This window comes from Ovis aries, chromosome 7, assembly GCF_016772045.2.
Source record: "Ovis aries strain OAR_USU_Benz2616 breed Rambouillet chromosome 7, ARS-UI_Ramb_v3.0, whole genome shotgun sequence".
NCBI lineage: Eukaryota > Metazoa > Chordata > Mammalia > Artiodactyla > Bovidae > Ovis > Ovis aries.
Window position 1 is genome coordinate 57,841,074 of NC_056060.1, and position 12,252 is coordinate 57,853,325.

Consider the following 12,252-nt stretch of genomic DNA (forward strand, 5'->3'; position numbering starts at 1 on the left):
TTAAAAGTAATAAGGTATTAATTGATAGAAATTAAAAATAGCATTCTTAAATATGCGATTTTTATCAGGAAGGAAAGTTTAGAAAGAAAACTTGTATCTTCTAGGACTGAAGGGTTATCTTACATTCACTTGAATTGTTTTTCTCTCATTATCTTTCCAAAGGCATCCAGCTGATAAACAGTGTTATAGTGAGAAATCTTTTCAAAAATTAGAAACTAAAATGTTCCATCTAAATACCTGACAGTGTGGAATGAGGTAGCAGAAGCAGAGCAAGAGGGTGTTGTCTTATCATTCACAAGAATTTGCAAATGTTAGGCCATAATAAATTGCCAATAGATCAAACATTTAAAAATACTATAATAAATATAGCATGTTTACATCATCTAAGAATAAAGATCATAAATAATAGGAAGCCTAGAAACCATAAAGGGAAAGGTCAATAGGTGTGATTTCATACTTCAAATAAAAAGAGAGCACTAATATTTGCTGTATTCTTTCTGTGAACTAGCTACTGTGCTTTAGTAGTTGTTTACTCTTGCAGCAGCCCTAACAGTCAGGTTTCCTATTTTCCTCATTTTATAGATGAGATAACTAAGAACAGGAATGTGGAAAGATCACTAGAAGGTGTTAAAAATCAGTGATAAGCAGATGAATAATCCATGGAAAAATGAGTCAGAATTTATGTAATAGATATTAGCAGAAATGTGGAAATTTGAAAATGATAGAAAGATGTTAAAGAAACCCTATAAATTGGGGGTGGGGGAAAGCTTTTTATCCTCCTACTCAGTATTTGTATACTCCTGATGGATGGTATAACATTTCTGGAATTTATTTTGGCAATGTATCAAAAACTTTATATATCCTACACAGCAGTTTGACTTCTATAAATTCATCCTATTAAACATGTGCACGAAAATGTACTTGCCAAAAAATTCAAATAAGTTAATTGAACTTGTCAACTTCTTTATTCAACTAGGCACTAATGCATCTGCATTTGACCAGCTCATCCTTACATTGGCATGGGATAGAGTTGACATCGCCAAAAATCATGTATTTGTTTATGGGCAGCAGTGGCTGGTATGTAAATAATGTATACAAGCAATGTAATTAAGCTAAATTATAACACAGTATTTGCTGAAACTGTGTCCTAACTTGACATTTTACCTGTCAGTCAAAAGTGCAAAATTACTGTAAATAACATTTCTGCAGCATCCAGATCCATTTAGAATTTAGTAAGTTCTGTTTACTCTTGATAAAACCTGTGTTTTTTTTTAATGAGGTATAGATCTCTAAAAATTCTATAACTTGCATCTATGTTTGTAAGGAATGTTTTCCTGTAATTGCCTTTTCTTCTGGCATCCTTGTCTGATTTTGGGCTCAGAGTAATGTTGGGTTCATAAGATAAATTTGAAAGAGTTTGAGAAGGATTGGTATTAATTCTTCTTTGAATGTTTGGTAAAATTTACTAGTGAAGCTATCTGGTCCTTATTCCTAATTAGTCTGTTCACAATTTCTATTTCATCATGATTCAGTTTTGGTAAGTTTATGTTTCTAGGAATTTAACTGTTTCTTCTAGGTTGTCCAGTTTTTTGGCATATAATTTTTATGTTAACCTCTTCAGTTCAGTTCAGTCGCTCAGTCGTGTCTGACTCTCTGCGACCCCATAAATCACAGCACGCCAGGCCTCCCTGTCCATCACCATCTCCCGGAGTTCACTCAAACTCAACATCCGTGGAGTCGGTGATGCCATCCAGCCATCTCATCCTCTGTTGTCCCCTTTTCCTCCTGCCCCCAATCCTTCCCAGCATCAGGGTCTTTTCCAATGAGTCAACTCTTCGCATGAGGTGGCCAAAGTACTGGAGTTTCAGCTTTAGCATCATTCCTTCCAAAGAACACCCAGGGCTGATCTCCTTTAGAATGGACTGGTTGGATCTCCTTGCAGTCCAAGGGACTCTCAAGAGTCTTCTCCAACACCACAGTTCAAAAGCATCAATTCTTCAGTGCTCAGCTTTCTTCACAGTCCAGCTCTTGCATCCATACATGACCATTCAGGTATGACCTAAATCAAATCTCTTATGATTATACAGTGGAAGTGAGAAATAGTTTTAAGGGACTAGATCTGATAGATAGAGTACCTGATGAACTATGGACTGAGGTTGGTGACATTGTACAGGAGACAGGGATCAAGACCATCCCAATTGAAAAGAAATGCCAAAAAGTACAATGGCTATCTGGGGAGGCCTTACAAATAGCTGTGAAAAGAAGAGAAGTGAAAAGCAAAGGAGAAGGGGAAAGCTATAAGCATCTGAATGCAGAGTTCCAAAGAATAGCAAGAAGAGATAAGAAAGCCTGCCTTAGTGATCAACGCAAAGAAGTAGAGGAAGACAACAGAATGGGAAAGACTAGAGATCTCTTCAAGAAAATTAGAGATACCAAGGGAACATTTCATGCAAAGATGGGCTCGATAAAGGACAGAAATGGTATGGACCTAACAGAAGCAGAAAATATTAAGAAGAGGTGGCAAGAATACAGGGAAGAACTGTACAAAAAAAGATCTTCACAACCAAGATAATCATGATGGTATGATCACTCACCTAGAGCCAGACATCCTGGAATGTGAATTCAAATGGGCCTTAGAAAGCATCACTACGAACAAAGCTAGTGGAGGTGATGGCATTCCAGTTAACCTCTTATGTTCCTTTATATCTCTGGTATCATTTGTAATATCTCTTTCATTTTTTATTTATTTGAGTCCTCTCTGTTTTTCTTCTTGAGTCTAGCTAAAGGCTTGTCAGTTTCTTTTTTAATTGGAATTACAATTACTTGACACTGTTGTGTCAGTGGAAGCTGTACAACAAAGAGAATTAGCCATATGCACACATATATCCCCTCCTTGAGCCTCTCTCCCACTCCCCCTATCCCATTCCTCCAGGTCATCACAGAGCACCATGCTGAGCTCCCTGTGTACAGCAGCTTCCCACCAGCTATCTGTTTTACAGATGGTAATGTATATTTTTCAGTGCCACACTCCTAATTCGTCCCACCTTCTCTTCCCCCTCTGTGTTCATACATGTCTATTTTCTATATTTGTGCCTCTGTTCCTGCCCTGCAAATAGGTTCATCTGTACCAGTTTCCTAGATTCCTTATATATACGTTAATAAACAGCATTTGTTGTTTTGACTGATTTCACTCTGTATGACAGACTCTGGGTTGAGTCACATTACTACAGATGACTCAATTTCATCCCTTTTTATGGCTGAGTAATATTTCACCATATATATATATGTAGCACATATTCTTTATCCACGTCTTGGCTGTTTCGTATAATGCTGTTTCATATAATGCTGCAGTGAACAGTGGGGTACAAATGTCTATTTGAACTATGATTTTTCTCTAAGTGTATGCCCAATAGTGATATTGTTGAGTCATTATGGTAGTTCTATTTTCAGTTTTTTAAGGAACCTCCATACTATTCTCCATCATGGCTGTATCAGTTTATATTACCACCAATAGTGCAAGAGGGTTCCCTTTTCTTTACAATGTCTCCAGCATTTATTCTTGGTAGATTTCTTGATGATGGCCATTCTGACCAGTTGAGGGGATACTTCATTGTAGTTTTGATGTGCATTTCCCTAATAATTGGCTTTTCAGGTGACACAGTGGTAAAAAATCTGCCTGCCAATGCAGGAGATGCAGGTTCAGTCCCTGGGTGGAGAAGATCTCCTGAAGGAGAAAATGGCAACCCCAGACAGAGGAGCTTGGCAGTCTGTAGGGTCACAGAATCAGAGACAATGGAGCATGCATGCACAGTTGCTTTGCATATTTTCCTCCATTCTGAGGGTTGTCTTTTTGTTTTGTTGATGGTTTCCTTCGCTTTACAAAAGCTTTTAAGTTCTAAATGTTTGGGCTTTCAATTTTATCTTTTTGAAGAACTAGCTCTAGTTTCATTATAGTTGTCTTTTCAACCTGTTTCATTTATATCTGTCTAATCTTTGTTACTTTCTTCTATCTGCACTTTGAGTATCATTAATTCTTTTCTGTTCTGGTCTCTTGAAGTATAAAGTTATGTTGTTTGAGACATTTTTTGTTCTATCGCTGTGAACTTACGTTTTAGAACTGCTTTTGCTGTATACCATAAATTTTTGGTATGTCATAGTTTCATTTTTGTCTCAAGATATTTTTTATTTCTATTTTGATTTCTTCTTTGACCCATTTGTTGTTGAGTAGTATGTTGTTTGATCTTTACACATTTTAAAATTTTCCAGTTTTCTTTGTGTGATTTCTAGTTTTATATCATTGTGGCCAGAAAAGATGCTTGATATGATTTCAGTTTTATTAAACTTATTAAGACATGTTTTGTGGCTTAACATTGTCTGTCCTATAAAATTTTCTGTGTACACTGTAGAAGAATGTGTATTTTTTGCTATTAGGAAGGAACTTTCGGTATATCTGTATTAAATCCTTGGGTCTATTTTGTCATTTAAGGCTTATGATTTCGTACTGATTTTTATCTGAATGATCTATCATTTATGTAAGTGGCTATTGTTTTGTACTGCTGTCTGTTTCTTCCTTTAAGTCTGTTACTATTTGCTTTATGCATTTAGGTGCTCCCATGTTAGGTACAAAAATATTTACAAATGTTGTGTCTTCTTGTTGAATTGACCACTTTAACATTATGTACCATCCATCTTTGTTTCTTATTGCAGTTTTTTTTTTTTTAACTCTCCTCTGTATGATATAGGTAAGCTTTTGTTTGGTTTCCATTTGCATGGAATATCCTTTTCCATTTCTTTACTTTCAGTCTGTTTGTGTGTCTTTACATTTAAAGTGAGTCTGTTATAGACAGCATGTAGATAGGGGCTTACATTTTTATTCATTTAGCTACTCTTTGTCTTTGAATTGTTGAATTTAGTCCATTTACATTTAAAATAATTAATTATTATAAGTATTGTACTTACTGACATTTTGTTAACTGTTTTCTGGCTGTTTTGTAATTCCTCTCTGTTCTTTTCTTTTTTTCCTCTTCCTCTCCTTTTATAGTTTGATGACTTTCTTTAATGATATATTTATATTCCTTTCTCTTTATGTTTTGCATATTTACTGTAGCTTTTTGCTTTGTGGTTACCATGAGAGTTACAGATAATTTATATCTCTTAACAGTCTGTTTTATATTAATAACCACTTCTTTGATCCCATTCTAAATCCTAACATTTTCATATTACCCATCCTGTTTTGTTTTTCATGTCACATTTTACATCTTTTTACTGTGAGTTTCTCTTAACTAATAACTGTAATCGTGGCTGTTTTTACTACTTTTGTCTTTTAACCTTTATTCTGACTTCATAAGTGATTAATTTACTATTTTTACTGTATATTTACCTTTCCACTGAGATTTATTCTTTCATATGTTTTCTTATTACTAAGTACCACCTTTTCTTTTCAGCTTAGAAGAAGCTCCTTTAACATTTCTTGAAAGGCTGGTTTAGTAGTGATAGACCCCTTTATTTTTTGCTAGTTTGGAAAAGTCTCTCTTTCTTATTGCTTATAATATCCTCTCCTTGTCTTTAACTTTTGGCGTTTCAGTTATGTATCTCTGTGAAAGTCTCTATTAGTTTCAGTTCAGTTGCTTAGTTGTGTCTGACTCTGTAACCCCATGAACCCAAGCACACCAGCCCTCCCTGTCCATCACCAACTCCTAGAGTCCACTCAAACCCATGTCCATTGTGTCAGTGATGTCATCCAACCATCTCATCCTCTGTCGTCCCCTTCTCCTCCTGCCCCAATCTTTCCCAGCATCAGGGTCTTTTCAAATAAGTCAGCTCTTCGCATCAGGTGGCCAAAGTATTGGAGTTTCAGCTTCAACATCAGTCCCTCCAATGAACACCCAGGACTGATCTCCTTTAGGGTGGGCTGGTTGGATCTCCTTGCAGTTCACCTTATTTGGAACTCTCTGATCCTCCTGTATCTGGATGTCTGTTTTCTTCCTGAGATTAGGGACATTTCAGTCATTATTTCTTCAAATATGATTTCTGCCCTTTTGTCTTGCTCTTTTTCTGGGAACCTAAAATGTGTTAAGTCAATTTGATATTGTCCCGTAAGTTTCTTAAGGTAACTTAACTTTTTGAAAAATTCTTTTTGCTACTCTGATTGGGTGAATTCTACTGCTTTATCTTCAAGTTGACTGATCCTTTCTTCTGCTTCCTCTAGTCTGCTGTTGAACCCTGTTAGTGTATTTTTCACTTCAGTCTTTTATTCTTCAGTTCTTTGACTTCTGGTTGATACAGTCCTAGATTTTCCATCTCTCATTGAAGTTCTTGCTGTGTTCATTCTTCTCCACAGTTTGGTAAGCATCTTTATAATAATTACTTGGAAGTCTTTCTCAGGTAAATTACTTACCTCCATTTCATTGTTTTTTCTTACTCTTTCATTTGGAACATATTTCTCTATTTTACTTGACTCTGTACTGGTTTCTATACAGTAGATGAAATAACCATCTCTTCCAATTGTGTTTTTTTATCTTGGTCATGTGGTGTGTGCAGAATCTTAGTTCCCTACCCAGGAAGCAAACCCACACCACTGGAAGCATGGCATCTTAATCACTGGACTGCCAGGGAAATCCCCCAGCTCTTTAGTGTTGAAGAGGTGGCCTTGTGTAGGGGATGAACCTTGTCAGTCAACTTTGCCCCAGCTTTTTGTTCTCTCTCAAACCTTTCTGCTTCTTCATGCAGTGTATTATATTTTTACTAGCTCCCAGTAGTTGAGAGTGTCCCAGTACCTTTTAGTGTCCCTAAGGGGAGTGTTTTAGCATCCAGATTCAGACTTATGGAACCCAGCTGCTCAGACAACAACTTTTGAGAGAAGATCTTAGGAAAGTGAATTCAACAGTATACCATAATCAGGTGGGATTTATTCTGGAGATCTACAAATCAATCAGCATGATACATCACAAAAAATGAGTGATAAGGGCTTCCCTGGTGGCTCAGTGGTAAAGAATCCACCTGCCAATGCAAGAGACACAGGTTCGATCTGTGATCTGGGAAGATCCCATATGCTCTAGACCAGCTAAACACATGCATCACAACTATTGAGTCTATACCCTCAAGCTCGGAACCATAACTGCTGAGCCCATGTGCCACAACTACTGAAGCCCCATGTTCCCTAGAGCCTGTGCTCTTCAACAAGAGAAGTCACCACAATGAGAAGCCCACAAACTACAGTTAGAGAGTAGCCCCCACTCGCTGCAACTAAAGAAGAGCCCATGCAACAGTGATGACCCAGCACAGCCAAAAATACATAAAATTATTTTAAAAAGAAAGTGAATGATAAAAATTGTGTAATCAATTCAATAGATGCAGAAAAAGTATTTCACATAATTCTATATTTGTTTATGATAAAGACTCAACAGAGCAGGTATGGAGAGAATATCCTTCAATATAATAAAGACATATATGACAAACCTACAGCTAACATCATACCCAATGATGAAAAGTTGAAAGCTTTTCCTCTAAGTTAAGGAATAAAGCACTCTTCCTGCTTTTATTGCACATAGTGTTGGAAGCCCTCACTATAGCAGTTAGGCAAGAAAAAGTAATAAAAGGCATATAAGTTGGAAAAGAAGTAAAATTGTCACTCTTTGCTGATGACATGATACCATATGTAAAAAACCCTAAAGACTTCACCAAAAAGCTGTTAGAGCTAGTGAGTTCAGCAAAGTTGCAGGATACAAAATCAATATGCATAAATCTATTGTGTGAAATGCTGGACTGGATGAAGCACAAGCGGGAATGAAGATTGCCAGGAGAAATACCAGTAACCTCAGATATGCAGATGACACCACACTTATGGCCGAAAGCAAAGAGGAACTAACGATCCTCTTGATGAAAGTGAAATAGGAGACTGAAAAAGTTGGTTTAAAACTCAACATTCAGAAAACTAAGATCATGGCATCCAGTCCCATCACTTCATGACCAATAGATAGTGAAACAATGAAAACAGTGAAAGACTTTCTTTTAGGGGGCTCCAAAATCACTGCAGATGGTGACTATAGCCATGAAATTAAAAGATGCTTGCTCCTTGGAAAAAATGTTATGACCAATCTAAACAGTATGTTAAAAAGCAGAGACATTACTTTGCCAACAAAGGTCTGTCTACTCAAAGCTATGGTTTTTCCAGTAGTCATGTATGGATGTGAGAGTTGGACTATAAAGAAAGCTGAGTACTGAAGAATTGATGCTTTTGAACTGTGGTGTTGGAGAAGACTCTTGAGAGTCCCTTGGACTTCAAGAAGGTCCAACCAGTCCATCCTAAAGGAGATCAGTCCTGGGTGTTCATTGGAAGGACTGATGTTGAAGCTGAAACTCCAATACTTTGGCCACCTGATGCGAAGAACCGACTCATTGGAAAAGACCCTGATGCTGGGAAAGATTGAAGGCGGGAGGAGAAGGGGATGACTGGATGAGATGGTTGGATGGCATCACTGACTCAATGGACAGGAGTTTGAGTAAACTCTGGGAGTTGGTGATGGACAGGTAAGCCTGGCATGCTGCAGTCCATGGGGTCACAAAGAATCAGACATGACTGAGCAACTGAACTGATTGTGTGAAAATTTCATTCGCAATTGCATCAAAAAGAATAAATTACCTAGGAATAAATTCAGCCAAGGAAGTGAAAGATGTATGTACCGAAAACTAGAATATGTTGATGAAAGAAATTGAAGAACGTATACAGAAATGGAAAGATATTTCATGCTAATTGATAGAAATCAATATTGCTAAAATGTCTGCACTAAAAGGAATCTGTAGATTCTGTGCAGTCCCTATCGAAGTTCCAATGGCTTCACAAAAATAAAAGAAGCAATTCTAAAATTTGTATAGAACCACTGAAGATCCTAAGTAGCTGAAAGAGTCTTGAGAAAGAAGAATAAAGCTGAAGGCATTATGCTGCCTGACTTCAAACTTTTCACAAAGCTGTAGTAATTTAAACATGATGGTGGCATAAAAATAGATACATAGATCAGTGAAGCAGAATAGAGAGCCCAGATATAAACTCATGCACATATTATGTCAATTAATTTATGACAGAGTAGTCAAGACTATACAAAGGGAAAAGGGCAGTGTTTTTTAATTATTTGGGTTAGGAAAACTAGACAGTTGCATGAAAGACTGAAACTTGACCACTGTCTTATACCCCACACAAAAATCAATTCAAAATGGGTCGAAGACTTAAACATAAGACTTGAAACCATAAAACTTGTAGAAGATTACATGGGTGGTAAGCTCCTTGACAGATTTTAGTGATGATTTTTTTAATCACACCAACAGCAAAACCTAAAAGTGCAAACAGGTAAGACTACCTCAAACTAAAAATCTTCTGCACAACAAAAGAAAACATCAACAAAATGAAAAGGCAGCCTACTCACTGGAAGAACATATTTACAAATCATAAATCTGATAAGTGACTAATATACATAATACATAAAGGGAAGCAAAAACAAAAATCAAACAAAACCAAGAAACCCAACTGAAAAATGGACAGAAAATCTGAATAGATACTTTTCCAAAGAAGGCACGCAAATAGCCAATATGTTCGTGAAAAGATGCTCAGCATTATTAATCATTAGGGGAATGCATATCAAAACCACAATGAACTATCACTTCACACCTGTTCTGTTCAGTTCAGTTGCTCAATCATGTCCGATTCTTCGCAACCACATGAATCGCAGCACGCTAGGCCTCCCTGTCCATCACCAACTCCCGGAGTTTACTCAAACTCATCACCGGAGTCGGTGATGCCATCCAGCCATCTCATCCTCTGTCGCCCCTTCTCCTCCTGCTCCCAATCCCTCCCAGCATCAGAGTCTTTTCCAGTGAGTCAGCTCTTCACATCAGGTGGCCAAAGTATTGGAGCTTCAGCTTTAGCATCATTCCAAAGAAATCCCAGGGCTGATCTCCTTCAGAATGGACTGGTTGGATCTCCTTACAGTCCAAGGGACTCTCAAGAGTCTTCTCCAACACCACAGTTCAAAAGCATCAATTCTTCGGCACTCAGCTTTCTTCACAGTCCAACTCTCACATCCATACATGACCACTGGAAAATCCATAGCCTTGACTCGACAGATCTTTGTTGGCAAAGTAATATCTCTGCTTTTTAATATGCTATCTAGGTTGGTCATAACTTACCTTCCAAGGAGTAAGCATCTTTTAATTTCATGGCTGCAGTCACCATCTGCACTGATTTTGGAGCCCCCCAAAATAAAGTCTAATCTAACACTGTTTCCACATCTATTTGCCATGAAGTGATGGGACCGGATGCCATGATCTTCGTTTTCTGAATGTTGAGCTTTAAGCCAACTTTTTCACTCTCCTCTTTCACTTTCATCAAGAGGCTTTTTAGTTTCTCTTCACTTTCTGCCATAAGGGTGTTGTCTTCTGCATATTTGAGGTTATTGATATTTCTCCTGGCTATCTTGATTCCAACTTGTGCTTCCTCCAGCCCAGCGTTTCTCATGATGTATTCTGCATAGAAGTTAAATAAGCAGGTTTACAATATACAGCCTTGACGTACTCCTTTTCCTATTTGGAACCAGTCTGTTCCATGTCCAGTTCTAATTGTTGCTTCCTGACTGCATACAGATTTCTCGAGAGGCAGGTCAGGTGGTCTGGTATTCCCATCTCTTTCAGAATTTTCCACAGTTGATTGTGATCCACACAGTCAAAGGCTTTGGTATAGTCAGTAAAGCAGAAATAGATGTTTTTCTGGAACTCTCTTGCTTATTCGATGATCCAGCGGATGTTGGCAATTTGATCTCTGGTTCCTCTGCCTTTTCTAAAACCAGCTTGAACATCAGGAAGTTCACAGTTCACGTATTGCTGAAGCCTGGCTTGGAGAATTTTAAGCATTACTTTACTAGCATGTGAGATGAGTGCAATTGTGTGGTAGTTTGAGCATTCTTTGGGATTGGAATGAAAACTGACCTTTTCCAGTCCTGTGACCACTGCTGAGTTTTCCAAATTTGCTGGCATATTGAGTGCAGCACTTTCACAGCATCATCTTTCAGGATTTGAAATAGCTACAGTAGCTATTATTAAAAAGATTTTAAAAAGAAGATAAATAACGTTTTGTTGAGGATCTGGAGAAAGGGAAACGCTTGTGCACAGTTGTTGCAGCTACTATGAAAAATATCATGGAGATTCCTCAAAAAATTAAATAATTAAGCTACCATATCCAGTAATTTTACCTGTGGGTGTTTAGCTGAAGAAAAAGAAAAAAAAGATACCTGCACTCTCATGTTCATTGCAGCATTGTTTAAACAGTCAAAATAACGGAAACACTCTTAAGTGTCCGTCAGAAAATGAACGGATTAAGAAATCATGTGTATGTGTGTATAGAGCAATTTTACCTTGTTGTAAAAGAGATGAATTCTTACCATTTGCAGCATGGATGAACCCTGAGAGCATTGTGCTAAGTGAAATAAGTCAGAGAAAGACAAATACTGTGTGATGTCTCTTATCATATGGATTATATGTGGAATTTAAAAAAAAAGCTCATGGGTACAGAGACCAGATTGGTAATTGCCAGAGGCAGATGTGGGTGGTGGGCAAAATGGGTGAAATTGATTAAAAGGTTAAAATAAAAAGAAAAAGTGTTCTTTGTATAAGAAAACTCACTATAGTGTTTTCTTGAATGTTTAGACCACTTTCTTCTGCAGTCTTTTCACCTTAGTAAATGGCACAACAGCTTCCCACTTTCTGAGACAAGAAAGTTTAATTTTTAACTTTTCTGTTAAAACAATTCCTTTGGTAAATCTTTCATCTATTTTCTAATTTTATCATCCTGGTCCAATCTACTCTCACCCTTCTTTTGTATTGTATTGTTTCAGTAGCATCCTGTTTGGTTTCCTCATTCTCATTCTTTTCTCTTGTTTTGCAGATAGACAGTGTATCATACTGTATTTACCCAGACCACAATCCAGAGTCCTTATGATGTCTTGTAAGGCTTAACATTGTCCACACCTTTACTTTTCATCATCTATTCTCTTACCTTACCTGTTACCACTGTTCCCTTTGCTCTCTATTTTATAGCCATGTTGGCCTTATTGTTCTTACAACATACCAAAAATGCTTCTGCTCTCTGTTTTGTACTTACTATTTCCTTTGTTTGGAGCATTATTCCCCTAGATTCCTACCTGGGCTGGCAAGTTCTTATTTCTCTGGCTTCAGACGAAATGTCTCCTTCTTAATTAGCTTTTACTG

At 37.3% G+C, this 12,252-nt stretch overlaps 1 protein-coding gene across 1 annotated transcript in view; it reads left to right on the forward strand.

Moving 5' to 3' along the window:
* The window catches only part of TRPM7 (transient receptor potential cation channel subfamily M member 7), a gene marked incomplete at its 5' end in the record, with an annotated part of 91,028 nt that overhangs the window by 16,112 nt on the left and 62,664 nt on the right, over positions 1–12,252 (forward strand). Inside the window, 1 exon segment of the mRNA NM_001093785.2 lies at positions 977–1,077. Coding sequence (NP_001087254.2) covers positions 977–1,077 — 101 coding nt within the window.